General features: G+C 40.6%; 1 protein-coding gene across 1 annotated transcript in view; it reads left to right on the top strand.

Annotated features, from left to right (window-relative positions):
- Window positions 1-14,232, top strand: part of IMPG2 (interphotoreceptor matrix proteoglycan 2) — a 54,755-nt gene extending 40,523 nt beyond the window's left edge. The window contains exons 13-20 of the mRNA XM_071433539.1: window positions 2,759-3,071; window positions 3,525-5,182; window positions 6,012-6,231; window positions 7,441-7,651; window positions 9,307-9,495; window positions 9,683-9,881; window positions 10,792-10,871; window positions 11,746-14,232. Of these exons, the coding sequence (XP_071289640.1) occupies window positions 2,759-3,071; window positions 3,525-5,182; window positions 6,012-6,231; window positions 7,441-7,651; window positions 9,307-9,495; window positions 9,683-9,881; window positions 10,792-10,871; window positions 11,746-11,758 (2,883 nt within the window). The 3' untranslated portion in view covers window positions 11,759-14,232. The remainder of the gene's footprint in view (window positions 1-2,758; window positions 3,072-3,524; window positions 5,183-6,011; window positions 6,232-7,440; window positions 7,652-9,306; window positions 9,496-9,682; window positions 9,882-10,791; window positions 10,872-11,745) is intronic.
- The last annotated feature ends 400 nt before the right edge of the window (window positions 14,233-14,632 follow it).

The raw sequence follows: 14,632 nt of genomic DNA on the forward strand, positions 1-14,632 counted from the left end.
GAACACAGACACATTTAATTTTAGCCAGCTTCTGAAATGCTTATGTAAGCAAAATTTATTTTCACAGAATGCAAATATTGTTAGAATGGATGTAGGTATAATGTCCTTAATTTCATGACAGTTTTTGCTGAGTCTTAAAAACTACTCACTGATGTCTAAAATGAAAACTCATGTGGATTTGCCATAATGGATTAAACATGGTGTAGATAAAAAATACTTTAAGCTGGCTTTCAGAAAAGGGCTTTCTCTTTACCGGAGACATCTTATTGGAGACCTCTAACTAGTCTAAAATGTTGTAGATGTTTATTTTAGTAAGACAAAGAATTACCAGTTTTTGGAAATGTTATTATGACAAAAAATTGTGGAAGTAATAGTTCTCTAATCATGACTGTGAATAAAGGCTTCTGTAGCTTCAGTCAAAAACTCTGATTATGTAAAAGGTATTAAGTATATCCCCAAACCAGCTGTGTACAATCTACAATACACAGGTAATTTGCAAAGTAGCTTCAGATAAATATAAGAAAATCCTAAATATGTTTAAACACTACACAATCAATCAATTATTTCTACAGATGTCAAACCTTTATGGTTCAAGTAGCTGCTTTCAAGTAGAACTGTTACCTCTGGAAAAGAACTTTGCTATACTTTTCCCCAGGGGATTTGAGAATAAGCTGGATTTATATTAACTTACCAATATTATGACATTACATGGGATTGTCATGATTTCACCATCCGATTGCTACAAGATGGTACAACTAATTCTTTTGAGTTTTGCAGCTCTCTTTAAAAGTAAAGCAAAAATCAGGTCTGATTTTTGAAATCTGTATTTTCTTGTTTATGTTGAGTTGTAAAAGGTAGAACACTCTGGCTTGAGGAAAGGACAATGCCTTTCTGGCAGCAGAAATTGAAAAATCGGGGAGAAGGGTTCTGTGTTTACAGCCATCTATCATATTTGTAAGCCTTTTACATTGGTGAAAACCAGAAGTAGCCAATATGATATTATTGTTAGTATAATATATTGCCCTGCAACAAGAATCTTTGAATAATGTTAGTTGCCATAGGAGCATTTATCCACATTCAAATAAATGAGGAGGTGCAATCCCTGGCAACTAAATGCTTACATTAAATAAATGTATTGAGGAGAAATTGCTGGTAGTCCTAATTCATTCTTTCTGGAATTTATGTGTGTAATTTATTTCTAACTTTGTACAGTAACTCTTTACAGCTTTATTTATAGTGGCTAGTCTTGCCAAAAATAAAATTGCTGGAGCACATGTCTCTATGGTATATATACTTTTCAACTGATTGTCACCATATAATTTAAAAAAATTTGATGAGACTGTGGTGGCATAACAACTGGCATTTTTAAATATGATCATTACATGCAAACAAGTAATTTAAGAAAAAAAAAGTACTTTTACTGGCCTGTTTCCAAAGCATTCAAATGCAGTTTGAATTAAGCTGAAAATTTAATTCACCCTTATTTCAGCCTGAAGTAAAATTTCAAATTGAAAAGTATTTGGCTTCTTCCTGTTATTCCTGCTGATCAAGCAACAGAAAGAGATTTGACAGGAATAGTGAACTACAGAAATTCTTACAGTGGTTTTGAACTGAAATTACAGAAACCTGTGTCCAGTGTAACTTAACTTTACTTGTCACCATTGGCAGTTTGTTAGCCCTTAGCAAACTGCTGCTTCTTGAAATTGCTTGGCAGTGTTTCATACCCTACAGGGTTTTTGGTCCATATCCCACTGCTGCACAGCGTTTATATGTGGGCAGGTATCCATATAGAACACTAATTCCTGAGTTTTAGGCTATCAGCTTGCTTTCATAGCCTTGACCAAATAACTTATTATCTTTATTGCCTTTTTCTAATATAATTACCTCATCAGACACCATAGTAGGAGATTAATAGTCAAAGATGAAATATGCTAACTACTTTAACTGTAAACCAACTAATGATTGGGACATGGAATAGTAAGTAAACGTTGTGGAAATTGGAGATGTAACAACAAATTTTTTTTTCACATTTCAAATAATTCACAAATTCATTCTGCATGCACTTTGTTATTCATCATTACTGCTGATAGATTTTTTTTTTTTTTCTGGGCAGGTATCTTGGCTTTGAGACTTTATTATTCCAGGTTCTAAATGCTCTTCATTACGTTCTGGTCTCTGTTATTCTCCTGGGTTCTCATACCCACAAACTAAAAGATATCAATAAATGATAACTGGGCATGCATCCATTGAAGTTCACTTTCTACACTGTTTCATGTATCATAGTAACTGAAATATTAGAATTGCTGTATTGGTTGTGTGGCTGATGAATAACAGCTGTTAGAACCTCATCATGCTTTAGGAAGGCAGAAAACATTTATCTTTGATTTAGTTGAAGATGGACAGATTGATTTTTTCAGCACAGGAAAAGAGATGGGGTTGGACATAGATGGTAAATCTCTTAATACCCTAAGGGGTTCTGCACTCCAAGCAATCAGAAAGGCTCTTTTCCCTTTTTGGTGGACATGACTGGACATGCCATTTGTCAGAAGGATGTGCATCTTACATGTCTATTGCACAAGATTAGCAGGGATCTGTATTTGCCCCTCATCCTGCTGCTGTGCATTGCTCCCTCAGAGGCAGTAGTCTGAGTTCACTTGGCCCCTGCCTGCTGTTAACCCCTTCTGTGTGTCCAGCCCAGTGCAGACAGTCAGTGTTTCCCCGTAATGGTGGAAATATTAACAGTGGCTTTGTGTTCCAGGACAGCACCTTTTTAGCTGAACGTCCTTCTGCAGATGAGTCAACTGTCAGCAACGCCTTGCCCTTTGATCCCATCAAACCAGATTCCAGCTCAGACAGTGAGCAGGCCAGTGACAATGAAATCCAGCCAAGACCAGAGAACATTGACCATGAGGCTGGCTTGGCACCTGAAGCTCCACTTTCCTCAGAGGCTGATGTCACTTCTTTGCCTGATGGGCAGAATTTAGAGACTAGTCATTTAGTCACTGTACCAGTGTTAGAGCATGATTCTGTGGACTCTCTGGAATGGCTTTCAGCCCCCAGTTCTTTAGATGGTAAGTTAATGCTATTGACTGAAGCTTAAATTTGGATACAAGTATTTCCTGATACTCCCCAAATTATAGTTCACTGAAATGAGTTTTCAGAAAAGTCTGAAAATTGAGTATCTTTCTCTGCCAGTTTTTACCTTTTGTGTGTGCATGTATCCAAGAGCTATTTACCAAGGTAAAATGCTTGTAATAGCTAATAATACCTGGAAATGCTACATACATGGCACTTGTTAAATAGCATAGAAGTAATTTTCTATGTCTTGACTTGGCCCATAGAATATCTGAATGGAAAGTGGAAGAGGTTAACAGGGGTCCTTATGACTTTGGTATACAAAGGCCAGGATATATTATGGAAAATGTGGAACACAGATCTATGGACAATAAAATTAGTGAAACTTGACACTTTTTATCACAAACAACATCTAATTGTCAATTTGTTTTTAATTTTAATGTTTGAAGATACTGGACTATCTGAAGATCTTTTGCCTTTAAGTCCTTCTCACCTTGTGCCTGAAGAATCTCCATCTACCGATGACTATGGAGTCCCTCTGCTTTCTGCACCAACAGTGGCCTCTTCATCAGTTGTAGAGACTGATATTAAAGAGAAGGAAGAAGTAATCCAAGGTAGTCCTGAGGGCAGTGACAGTGCAGACTCTGTGGAAGAAATTCCTTTTCCCTTAGAAGTGCCCCCTATGGAAGACGAAACTGATATATTTCTTGGAGATAGAGTTATATATGATGATGGGTCTGGTTCAGCTTTTGATGGTTCAGGAAAAGAAATGGAATCAAGTATCTGGCCTTGGGAAGAAGCAACTCTGGAACCAGTTTTCTACCCTGGTCCTGATAGCTGGCTTGAAGATGACAATGAGTCTTTATTAATCAAAACTGAGGATATTCCTGAAGGCATGATTTTAGACTATATTCTTAACTCTGGTAATAAATTAGATTATGATCTTTCCAAAGATGAGAATGAAGGGATAGTCAATATAAAAGATTTCCTTGATGAGTCTGAAATATTTGTCTTTCCAGAGACTACAACTCTGCAAGTACCTCTGTTACAGACAGAAGAGCCATCGTCTGTGGGACCATCTACACAGACAGAAACTCTGGGCATGTATGATTCCTCTTTTGTCATGCCAACTGGAGAGGCCCCTGTCTCACCACCACATATAGATCTGTCTGTGGAAGATAGTGTCCATACATCTACAGGGACTGTCAGTGTGGAGCAGCCTGAGGAGTCCAGTGTAGGCCAGAACATAATCCCTGAAGGAGTTGAACACCAAAGCGAAGACAGGGCAGTGGTAGAAGAACTATTCACAGTGAAGCAGCCGGATGTAATGGAAGCTGCTACAATAGGACACTTGGACACAATCTCTTCAGAAACTATTCTGACTGCAGATCCTTCTGTGGTAAAACTTGATGCTTCCACAGAAGAGCAGCAAGCCCTAGATTCATCACTGGCAGACCAAGACACCCATGGATCAGCAGTGAAGGAACCAGCTGATGTTTGGCCTACTGACAGGGCACTAGAAACCTCCTTAGACCAGACAGTGCAACCAGCAATGCCAGCAATGGTTACTCAAGGTTCAGCTGCAGCTCCTTCTGCAGTAGATCACACCCCTGCCCTAGAGGGCTTTGCTGGACAGGATGATATAGACCATGGCACACATATTTCCATGAGCTTCAGCACTGTTATGGATTATCAAACAGTGAGTATAACAACAAGCACTGTTGATCTTCCATCCCACCTCCCTCCTCTGGGATCCACACCATCATTGTCTGTGGCTACCTCAACAAAGCTGGGAGATGAAACAACGAGAGTCCTGGATGTTTCAGTAGACCTGGATCATGTTAGCACTGCCCAATTTTCTCCTGAGCAGACTGAGGAGGGAAGGACAATGACTGAAAGTCACATTGAGCTAACCACTCGTGTCCAGTCCACAGAGATGGCCAGTGTGGCTTGGGCCACACACGAAACTCACTACAGCAGCACCGTCCCGTCCCGAGCCCTAGTTGTGTTCTTCAGCCTTCGGGTCACCAACATGATGTTTTCAGAGGACCTGTTTAATAAAAACTCCCCTGAATACAAAGCCTTGGAGCAGCGATTCCTGGAGCTGGTAAGAGTCACTTCTGTGATAAATGTCCATTACCAGATAGACAAAAACTGTTGGTAAATTATATTTAGTCATCCCTCACACAGAGCAACTCAAAACTGGTGTTTACATATAAGACTTGTGTCCCTCTGTGGGGAAAGTTCCTTCTGGAAATGGATGATGGGATGCTGTTCATCTCTTATTCAGATAATAGTCTCTCTCTGTTGGTGTCAATGAATACAGCAGTGTAGCTGAAGTCACTACTACACTCCTCCTACTTGCTTCCAGAGTGCTCTGTATTTAGTGTATAGGGAGGAACATGCAAGAAAACCTGGGCTGTGAGCAGGTAACTTTTCTGAAACACATTCAACCTGTCCTAAGTAAGAGATAGCTCAGAGAATTAAGCAGTTTCTAACCTGACTGATGACTTGGAAAGCTTCACAGGAGTAACACAGCAATAACTGCCAAATTTTAACGGGGGAATTCCCCTCTTCTGAGTGAAACAAACATTCTCTTGTGGGAGATGAAGGAAGAAAAGCAGAGAGAGGGAAGGGGGACATGCTTGAAGGAAAACCCCTGTGAAATGGCAAGTATTCCAGGTACTTAGATCAAGGGAGAGCACATGTGTCCTGAGAACTGTGCAAATTGCTATACTCTTAAGAACTGCCTGAAGTACTCAGGCTCCTGGCAGGCTGCCAGCACAGACTTCAGCTGGGTAAAGATTAATGCCCTTGATGTAGGATTTGGATAACATCATTCAGACTCTAATTGTCTGCTGCAGTAACAGTACAACTGGCTCAAGTAGAGAGAGACTCAAATATTCAGCTTTTCTTTCATATCCTCTGTGTTGCAGCTGGTGCCCTACCTTCAGTCAAATCTGACAGGATTCCAGAATCTGGAAATCCTGAACTTCAGAAATGGCAGCATTGTGGTGAACAGTCGAATGAAATTTGCCAAACCTGTGCCTCGGAATGTCACCAACGCTGTGTACATGATCCTGGAAGATTTCTGCAACACTGCATATCACACCATGAACCTGGCCATCGATAAATACTCCCTGGATGTTGAATCGGGTAAGCACAGCAGGAAAATGCAGCTTAAAGCAAGGGATCCAGAAAAATTTCTGGTTTAAGTGCTAAGGATCCCAGCAGCTCAGAGGCTGCCCACTGCTCTTCAAAGGCTGGGCTTTAGAAAGACAGTCTTTCATAGAGTAAAAACAAACAAATGAAAATCTGTTCTGGGACTAAAGAAATGAAGGTCAAAGTGGGACCCAGACAGAAAGCTGTATGGGGTCCATATAGATTTATGGAGAAAAAATAACTATTGGAATACTCTGCATGATGCCCCTGTATTTAACCTGGGGAGTGGAAGAGAAGAACAGCTCAGGGAGAACAGTGGTGCCCATCTCTCTGGTGCTTACTTGCATGTGTGGTTTGAACTTACTCCACATGGTTATTCCCACAGGTGGTAGCCAGTTTACCTGCCAGGTGGGCATCTGCACAGGTAACAGTTGCTGCCTCATGCTTGGGGTAAGGTCTTGGTTGCACTAAAAAGTCACAGGCCTTCTTGCTTCACTTCTCTGATACAGGGAGAAGGTCATTTTGGTTTTTTCCCCTGTCCAAGCCAGTGCTTTACCACATAAGCAACCCAGAAATATCTCCTCTTTTGAGGTTAGAGAAAAATAAGAGTGCTGACCTGTTGGCGTATGGTAGCTGTTCTTCCCTGATAGGTCTCTTATAATGATGGTCTAATTAGCATGGCAAATGTTCTGATATCGATTGTTTAACTGTATACCAGCCTCTTAAGCCTGATACAAGTGAGATGTCTTGAATGCTACAAGCACATGCTCCTTGCAGACAAAAAGGCAAATCCCCTTACAGCAGATGGCGAGTGCCTGAAATCCCACTGCCCTTCCCCATATGCTGCCTAGGTGTTCCATAGCAAGAAATACTGGAGATCACCTGTGGTTTACTCATTTGTAAGGGAGAGTTCCAGCAGACAGAGAAAATAGGAGGTAATGTCTGTTCCAGTATGGAAAAGATTACTTTATACTTGCTTTTTTGACTGTTTTTGGGTGGTCTTAGCCATGCCACTGGCATGTGCAGACAGAGGAATGTTTGCTAGGGCTTGTTCACCTCAGCAGAACCTTTTGTTACTCACGAAAGGTGCACGCTGGATTTTTGTGGATTATCAAGAGACCATTAGAGAAGATGGCAGCCAGCACCTTGTCTCAGTTAAGGCTCTCCCCTTTCATTAACAGCTTTTGCTCTGTGTATTGTCAGGTGAGCAAGCAGATCCCTGCAAGTTCCAGGCCTGCAACGAGTTCTCTGAATGCTTGGTAAATCGCTGGAGTGGGGAAGCTGAGTGTGTCTGCAACCCTGGCTACCTCAGCATCGATGGGCTGCCCTGCAACAGCATTTGTGACCTGCAGCCAAACTTCTGCCTGAACGATGGCAAGTGTGACATAAGCCCTGGGCAAGGGGCCATCTGCAGGTAGGTCACCCTGCTGCTGGAAGTTGTGCTTCCTGGATGAAAACTCCCATTGTCCCCTCTGTTGTAGCATTCCATAAGATTTGTCCAAAATTCTGTGCAATATTGTGTAACAAGTGAGTAGATTGTGATTATCATTCATGGTGTGCTGCTCAGTGCAAGTCGCAGTACTAACACTAGTTTTCCTATGTATATATAATAAATGAGACAGTAAGAAATTAATAGAACAGAAGCATCAGAAAATAAAACTAACAAGGGATAGAGGTTGTAACGGAACACACTCGGTTGTTCAAATCACTTTTATTGGCCTTTGGGGACAGAATTCACCTCCAGAGGTTTTCTCAAGTAGCAAAGTGTTTGATAGTGTCATGTCACCTATGAGAGGTAATTCCATAACAGAAATTTATACCTGAACATCACATTGATAGTGCATAAATACATTAAATATACCGCTTTTGGTCTGGAAAAAAGCATAAAAGTAAATCATTGCACATTTGAGAAAAATCATGTGGGTTCATAAAAGGATGAAGGAACAGGCCCCAGATATTTGCTTAAAAAAAAGATACAGGATTGCTGTATTTTGCAGTAATCAAAAAGACTTTGTGCAAGATGAAGACAAGTTGGTGATGCCCCTGACACAGCACTTTACTTTTTACTTTTCAGACAATGTAATAGTCTATTTTTCAAAAATAAAATGTGCCTATCAACAAAAATTAAGAAAACGACCACAAACAATAGTATTACTACTAGTAGTTATTTATGTTTCTTCATGTGATTTTTTTTAAAGTTCACCTAGAACTTTAAAAACTTCCCTAAAGTCAATCTCAGACTGTTAACAGAAGAAATAAAAATGGTTTTAAAACTTCAAAATTGGATATTATCATAGATGCATCATACATTTAAATATTTGTGTGATAGTGTTACTCAGAAGCAGCTAAGTATCTGAAACCAAGCCTGTTCCAGTTCTACCTTTGCAGTGGTATATCACATACCAGGCTCAATCAGGGCAGTTTTTCCTCAGTCTAAACACCTTCCAGTTTTAACATGTCACAGGGTACTGTAAATTTCATAAAGCACAGGTGTTTTCCCCCACAAAAGCATTACCCTTTTGCTATTTTTCCTACCTTCATTCAATTCCATTATTGGGGTATTTATCCTGGATAAGAGAAGGCTCCTGGGAGACCCTTTCTGTGGTCTTCCCATACTTAAAGGGGGCTTGAAACAAACCCTTTGGCAGGGTCTGTTGTGGTAGGCCAAGGCTTAATGATTTTAAACTAAAAGAAGGTAGATTCGCACTACATGGAAGGAAGAAATTTTTTACAGTGGTGGTGGTGAAACACTGGAACTGGTTATCCAGAGAGATGGTAGATGCCCCTGGATTGGATGGGACTCTGAGCAACCTGATCTAGTTGAAGACATCCCTCCTCCTTACAGGGGACTAGGTGACCATTAAAGGTCTCTTTCAACCCAAGCTGTTACATGATTATCTACCAAAAAGTATGTCCATAATAATAACAATAATAAAGAAAATTGGTGATTGGACAATGCAAAGACATTTATTTGGGGTGATTTAACTGAGGGCACATCATAACAGCCACTTAAATACATTAACCAAAGCTTTTGCTGGTGGGTAATTTCCCTGTGTTTCTTTGTGGCAGGTGCCGTGTGGGAGAGAACTGGTGGTACAGAGGGGAGCACTGTGAGGAATACGTGTCTGAGCCACTGGTTGTGGGCATTGCAATTGCTTCTGTGGCAGGATTCCTTCTTGTGGCGTCTGCTGTCATCTTCTTCTTGGCCAGGACCCTTCGAGATCAGTACACAAAGAGTGATACTGGGGACTCCCAGGGGTAGGTGACACCATCTAATATTTTAAAACACACCGGCTACAATGAGGATAATTCTGTCCTAAGTCTTATATCACACGGTTTGCAAGCACCAGGACGTACAGGCACCTCCAAATGCCAGGCTTCCTTAGTCTATCTGCTGCCCTGCCAGGCCGCAGAGAAGCTCACAGTGTGTTTATTGCTCCCCCAGGCAGGGTGACAGCCTCTCGTCCATTGAGAATGCAGTTAAATACAACCCCATGTATGAAAGTGACACGACTGGCTACAGCCATTATTACCGGAGATATCCGCAGCTCACGTCCTACAGTTCCACCAGTGCAGAGACATCCACAGACTACAGCAGTGAAGAGATCAGGCACATTTATGAAAACAGTGAGCTTACTAAGGAGGTAAATGACCTTGTTTTCATAGTAGTATGGGAAAGATCATGGAAACAGTAAGCTTATTCCACACTTCTAACCTCAGAGGTGGGCCCGATCTTTCCCCAGTGTCTATGCTCCAGATAAAAAGTTTGCAGCTGCTGCAACTACTTAAAAGAAGACAGAAAAGCTTGCTTTCCCTGCTTGCTTTTAGAGAAAGTTATGGTTTTGTTCTGACCTGTAATGAATTTCACATAATAAAGGAGCTGACCCCTTAGGTAACTTCATGGGAGCTGGGGAGGTTTGATGTATTACTTGACACAACATTTACCTTTTAAAGCAAACTCTCTTATGTAAGAGAAGTTGCACAGTGAAAAATTGGTACATCCAGGCCTTTTCACTGGATGCTTTTGTTTTGGGTGTCTTCTGATTGTTTTTAAAGTTTAAGTCTTTCTATAACCTGCAAGTTAGATCACATCTCATTTCTTCCTGTATACACAGTATCCAAGGTTTACTCTAGGAGGCTAAAGAGAAGGGATTTACATCCCAGAACTAACCACAGATCCTTAAGCAACTGTGAGAGGCGTGAATCCAGTACAGAGCTGGTAGGCTGAATGGTAGGCAAAGTATCTCTGAGAGACAAATGGTTTTGTGAAAGCCTGTTGAAATGCTACACTCTGTCCAAACCCTGGTTTTGTTTTGAAAGTGAGGTATTACTGAAGTCAAATAAGTGCTTCACTTATTTTTTTTTTCAATTGGAAAAATTATAATAAAATAAAGAAAATAAAGAAGAATTTTAGCATTGGAGTGCCCAATTTCAAGCTCCACTCTTTGAAATAGCAACACCTAGGAGCTTGATTTCCCAAAACCCAGAAATCAGTTATTTCTGTAGCATTCTGATTTCTATTATGTACTTACAATTCTTTTTATTGTGTTACAGGAAATTCAGGACAGAATTCGAATTATAGAGCTCTACGCTAAAGACCGCCAGTTTGCAGAGTTTGTCAGGCAGCATCAAATGTGAGTGAAATGTCTTCTCTGGATAACTAACTCCTTTGATGTTTTGTCCTGTGGCCTTTACATTACTGTATTATTTTTTAAGGTTCTAGAAATGTTAGGACACTAGAGACTAAGATTTCAACATTATTTTCAAAGAGGTTCGACCCTTTTACAGTATTTAACAATCCCAGAAGTCCCAGGGGGTAAAAAAAAGGGCAGTGAAGAGGAATCCAGAGTTAATGGGTGTCAGAGCTCTGATATCAATTCAGGTCTGTGAAAGCACAGACAGAATCTCATTAATTCTTCTGGTGTAATTCTCATTGCCCCGTGCTTTGTTTAAAACCAGAAATTTTAAAAAGCCTAAACAAAGATGCTAGGTTGTCTTGAGTTCTCAAGATTTGGCAACTGACCAGCACCAGACAGGTCATTGGTACAGTCATGTCTGGTATGGTGGGCACCAGCTGTAACAGAAACTTTACAATTCCAAACAATTAACCAATCTGAGCTGTGTGCTTTGATGAAAGCTAAGCACAAGGAAGGTCCTCAAAGACTAAATTGTTAGCATGAACTGTATTCCTGCTGTAGGAAGCAGCAAACCACAACTTGCTGGGTCACTTTGAACAATACTGGAGTACAGTTCCTTGGCTTCCTATTAAAAATATATACAGTAGCCAAATCTCATGTTCCCAGATCTTCAGCAATATTTTTTTTTTTTTAATTGAAAGGAACAGCAGTTCCCATTTTTCCATGTCAGTGGTTAATTTTTTCATCTTGAAAAGGATCAGCATCTAGATTTTCCACAGCTGGAAAGCAGTAAGGCCTGCCTTGTATAAGCCTTGAATCCAATGTTTGAAAGAGATGAACTTAACCACTGCTTTTCTGTTTTTCATTTTAGGAAGCTGCTTTAAGAAAAAAAGAAATTGATAGAATACACGTGGGAGATAAATGCTACCTTGCTGCCCCAGCAACGGGCTCAGATGTAACTGCAAAGTTACTTATAGTCTTAACATTGCATGGATGGATACAGATGTTTTCTACATGAATGGCTAAAATGTACAGATGTCTGTTTGTCTCAATTTCTTCTGGCTTTTCCGTGTAAACTGACACTTATAAGAGGCAATCAGAAGTGGCAGAGGTTACAAAAATTCATTTTTCTTTAACTTCAAAATGGACATTGAAAGATTTTGTATACAAAGGCAAAAAGAAATCTCCTTGGATAAGACAAGATACATGCACAACCAAAATAAAATGCATATTGGAAATCCCTGCCTGGCATTTTATCCCCTCACTGGTGCTTCCAGTGGAAATTCTATGGATATAAAACACTAGCAGAAGGAAATCTTTGATTTGCAAAGGAATGAGTTGTAGGGGAGAACTATTGTGCTAGAGTTATGTTAGCATGATTTTAAAGCATTCACAAAATTTTAAAGCAGGCACGAACAAAACCTCGTTGGAAAAGCTTTTCTACTGTACAGATGCCTGATGTACATTTTGCTACCTGGCATTAGCGAAGCAGAGGATAGCACTGAGCCCGCAGCCCCCTGAGGGCTCTCCCTGGGACACAGGGAGCCTTGGCCAGGCAGGACAGTGCTTCTGCAGCACACTGCAGTGTCTTTAAAGCCAGGATGGGTGATTCTCCAGCTCGTTCTGGCAGACACACAAGCTGGGGCACAAGAAGGGCTTCTGTTGTACAAACGTTCTGTGAAGCTTAAGTGGCTAACATTGATTTTTACTTTTTTTTTTGTATGTAGACATTTTGTTTCATATTTTGTAAGTTAATTGCATTATTTATCTGTTGTGTGTTTCCTTCCCAGCTTGTTTTCATAATGGATTTAGTTGTTGAAATAGAAAGATGACTAGTTTTAATAATTAAATACTATGCTGGCATTTGTGCCCATTCTTTTATATCTATATTATATTTAGTGTTCACTCAGTGTTGAATTCAGCCAACTAATATTTGAAATTACTGAACTGGGCAGTAGCCTGCCATGAGCTCCCTTTCAAAATCAGGTACTTAAGTCCATGCACATTTGGTAGATGTCAGCACTTTCCTGTGGGGAAGGAAAAACTGAAATTATTCTTAGTTTATTGGGAATCAGCATAGAATCCCTTAAACGGAAGAAGCCTAAAGCATTTTGAAATAGCTGAATTGAGAGGGGGACTTCCAAATCAAGAAATGGAATTTTATCTTCAAGTTATGAAGAGAGTTCTGACTATATGTTAAGCTGTGTTGGGACTCTGTTCAGTCCCCCAAGGTCTCTTGTTAAAGTCATTAACACAGCTGTCAGGGTTAGGCCATCAATTACAACCACACTAGCTTGTGCTAGCAAAAAAGGCCAAGTGATTTATAACATCTGTAGTTCTCGGCCCCCATGTGCCAACAGCCACCTGATACTTTCTAGAGTTAAGTGACAGTGAGAATTACTTGGTTTTCTTTAGGCAGCTTAGCTAAACAACAGAATATTTCAATGCAATTTTTCTGTGTGTCCTGGAGAACCTCACTGGATCACTTGTGTAGTACCTTCTTGCCTTGAGTGGCAGGGGATGGGTATCAGAGCCACACATCTGTCAAAGAAATGCTTATATAAACCACTGAAAGCCAAATAATGCCAGACAGCAGGAAATATTATGGTGCTGCTGAACACTGTGAGCAGATGTTATGAGACAGAGTTCTGCTGGCAGGCCCAGGGGCTGTCAGCGTCTGAGGCACAGCCCACTCCTCGTGGCCCTGCAGCACCATGGCTGAGCCATCCCATAACTCCAGGGCCTGTGATCCAAGCAAGGATTCCTGGGCTCAGGGTGGGCAGCAGCCTGGGATTTGTTTCTGTGCAGCTCAGCTGCCAGCCCTGGGAGATTTGGTGCTGCTCCTGCTGGGTGCAGCAGGGGATGGCAGCTGGGATCACGGAGGTTTTCAAGGTGTTTTTCTGAGCACAAGCTGATATGAGGCTTGGTTACACTGAGTGTGAGGTGTTTCAGTGAATATACAGTGATATTTTCTTTGTGTGTGTGTATACATATGAACATGATGGTATGTTTTCACTACAATAAAAAATTATTTCCAAAATATCTTTTCTATAACATTCATGTAGAGACTGAGTTTGACATGGAGAAGGTGTCTTAGCCATGAGCATTTGTGTGCGTGTAAGATCAGAAAATTGTTTTGTTTTAACAGAGTTGGCTAAGCTGTTAAACTCCTTTGCTAACAAATGTGCTAAATATAGTTCATTAACACTTGCAAGGTTATAGACTGAAAATTCATGCTGGAAAGCACATACCTGGGTTTTTTGAAGGTGTTTCATCCCTAATCAAATAACCAAGAACTTAATGAATGATTGACTTTCTTTGATAGTTTCCCAATCCAAGGCAAAGATAAAGAACTCTAAATATCCTAACAAAACAAACAAACAAAAAAAAACCCCAAACCCCCAAAACAACAAAAAAGCCAACCACCACCCAACCAGCTCTGTGTACAAGTCTATCAATCTATTATCAGTGAGCATGCACTTTTTCACTAGATAAAAGTAATTACTTGAATGACTTGGCTTAATTTAAGAGCATGGAAAAAAGCAGGTACTGTTTACCAAATGCTGACAGGTCTGTCAGCATCTGTGGCTCCCCTCAAGGCTGGAAACATGGGAGAAAATGAGGTTCCCCAGGATGCTTCCAGCTGCCCCTTTAACAGAGGATCTCAAACACACAGCAGCCCAGGCTGGATCTCTCAAGGCCTCATTTTTAAACCTCAAGGCACTAAGCCACAGTGGCAGAATTCTATCAGGGCCAGA

Source organism: Agelaius tricolor, unplaced genomic scaffold, assembly GCF_023055355.1.
Source record: "Agelaius tricolor isolate 1412-34295 unplaced genomic scaffold, bAgeTri1.0.p SCAF_9, whole genome shotgun sequence".
Lineage (NCBI taxonomy): Eukaryota > Metazoa > Chordata > Aves > Passeriformes > Icteridae > Agelaius > Agelaius tricolor.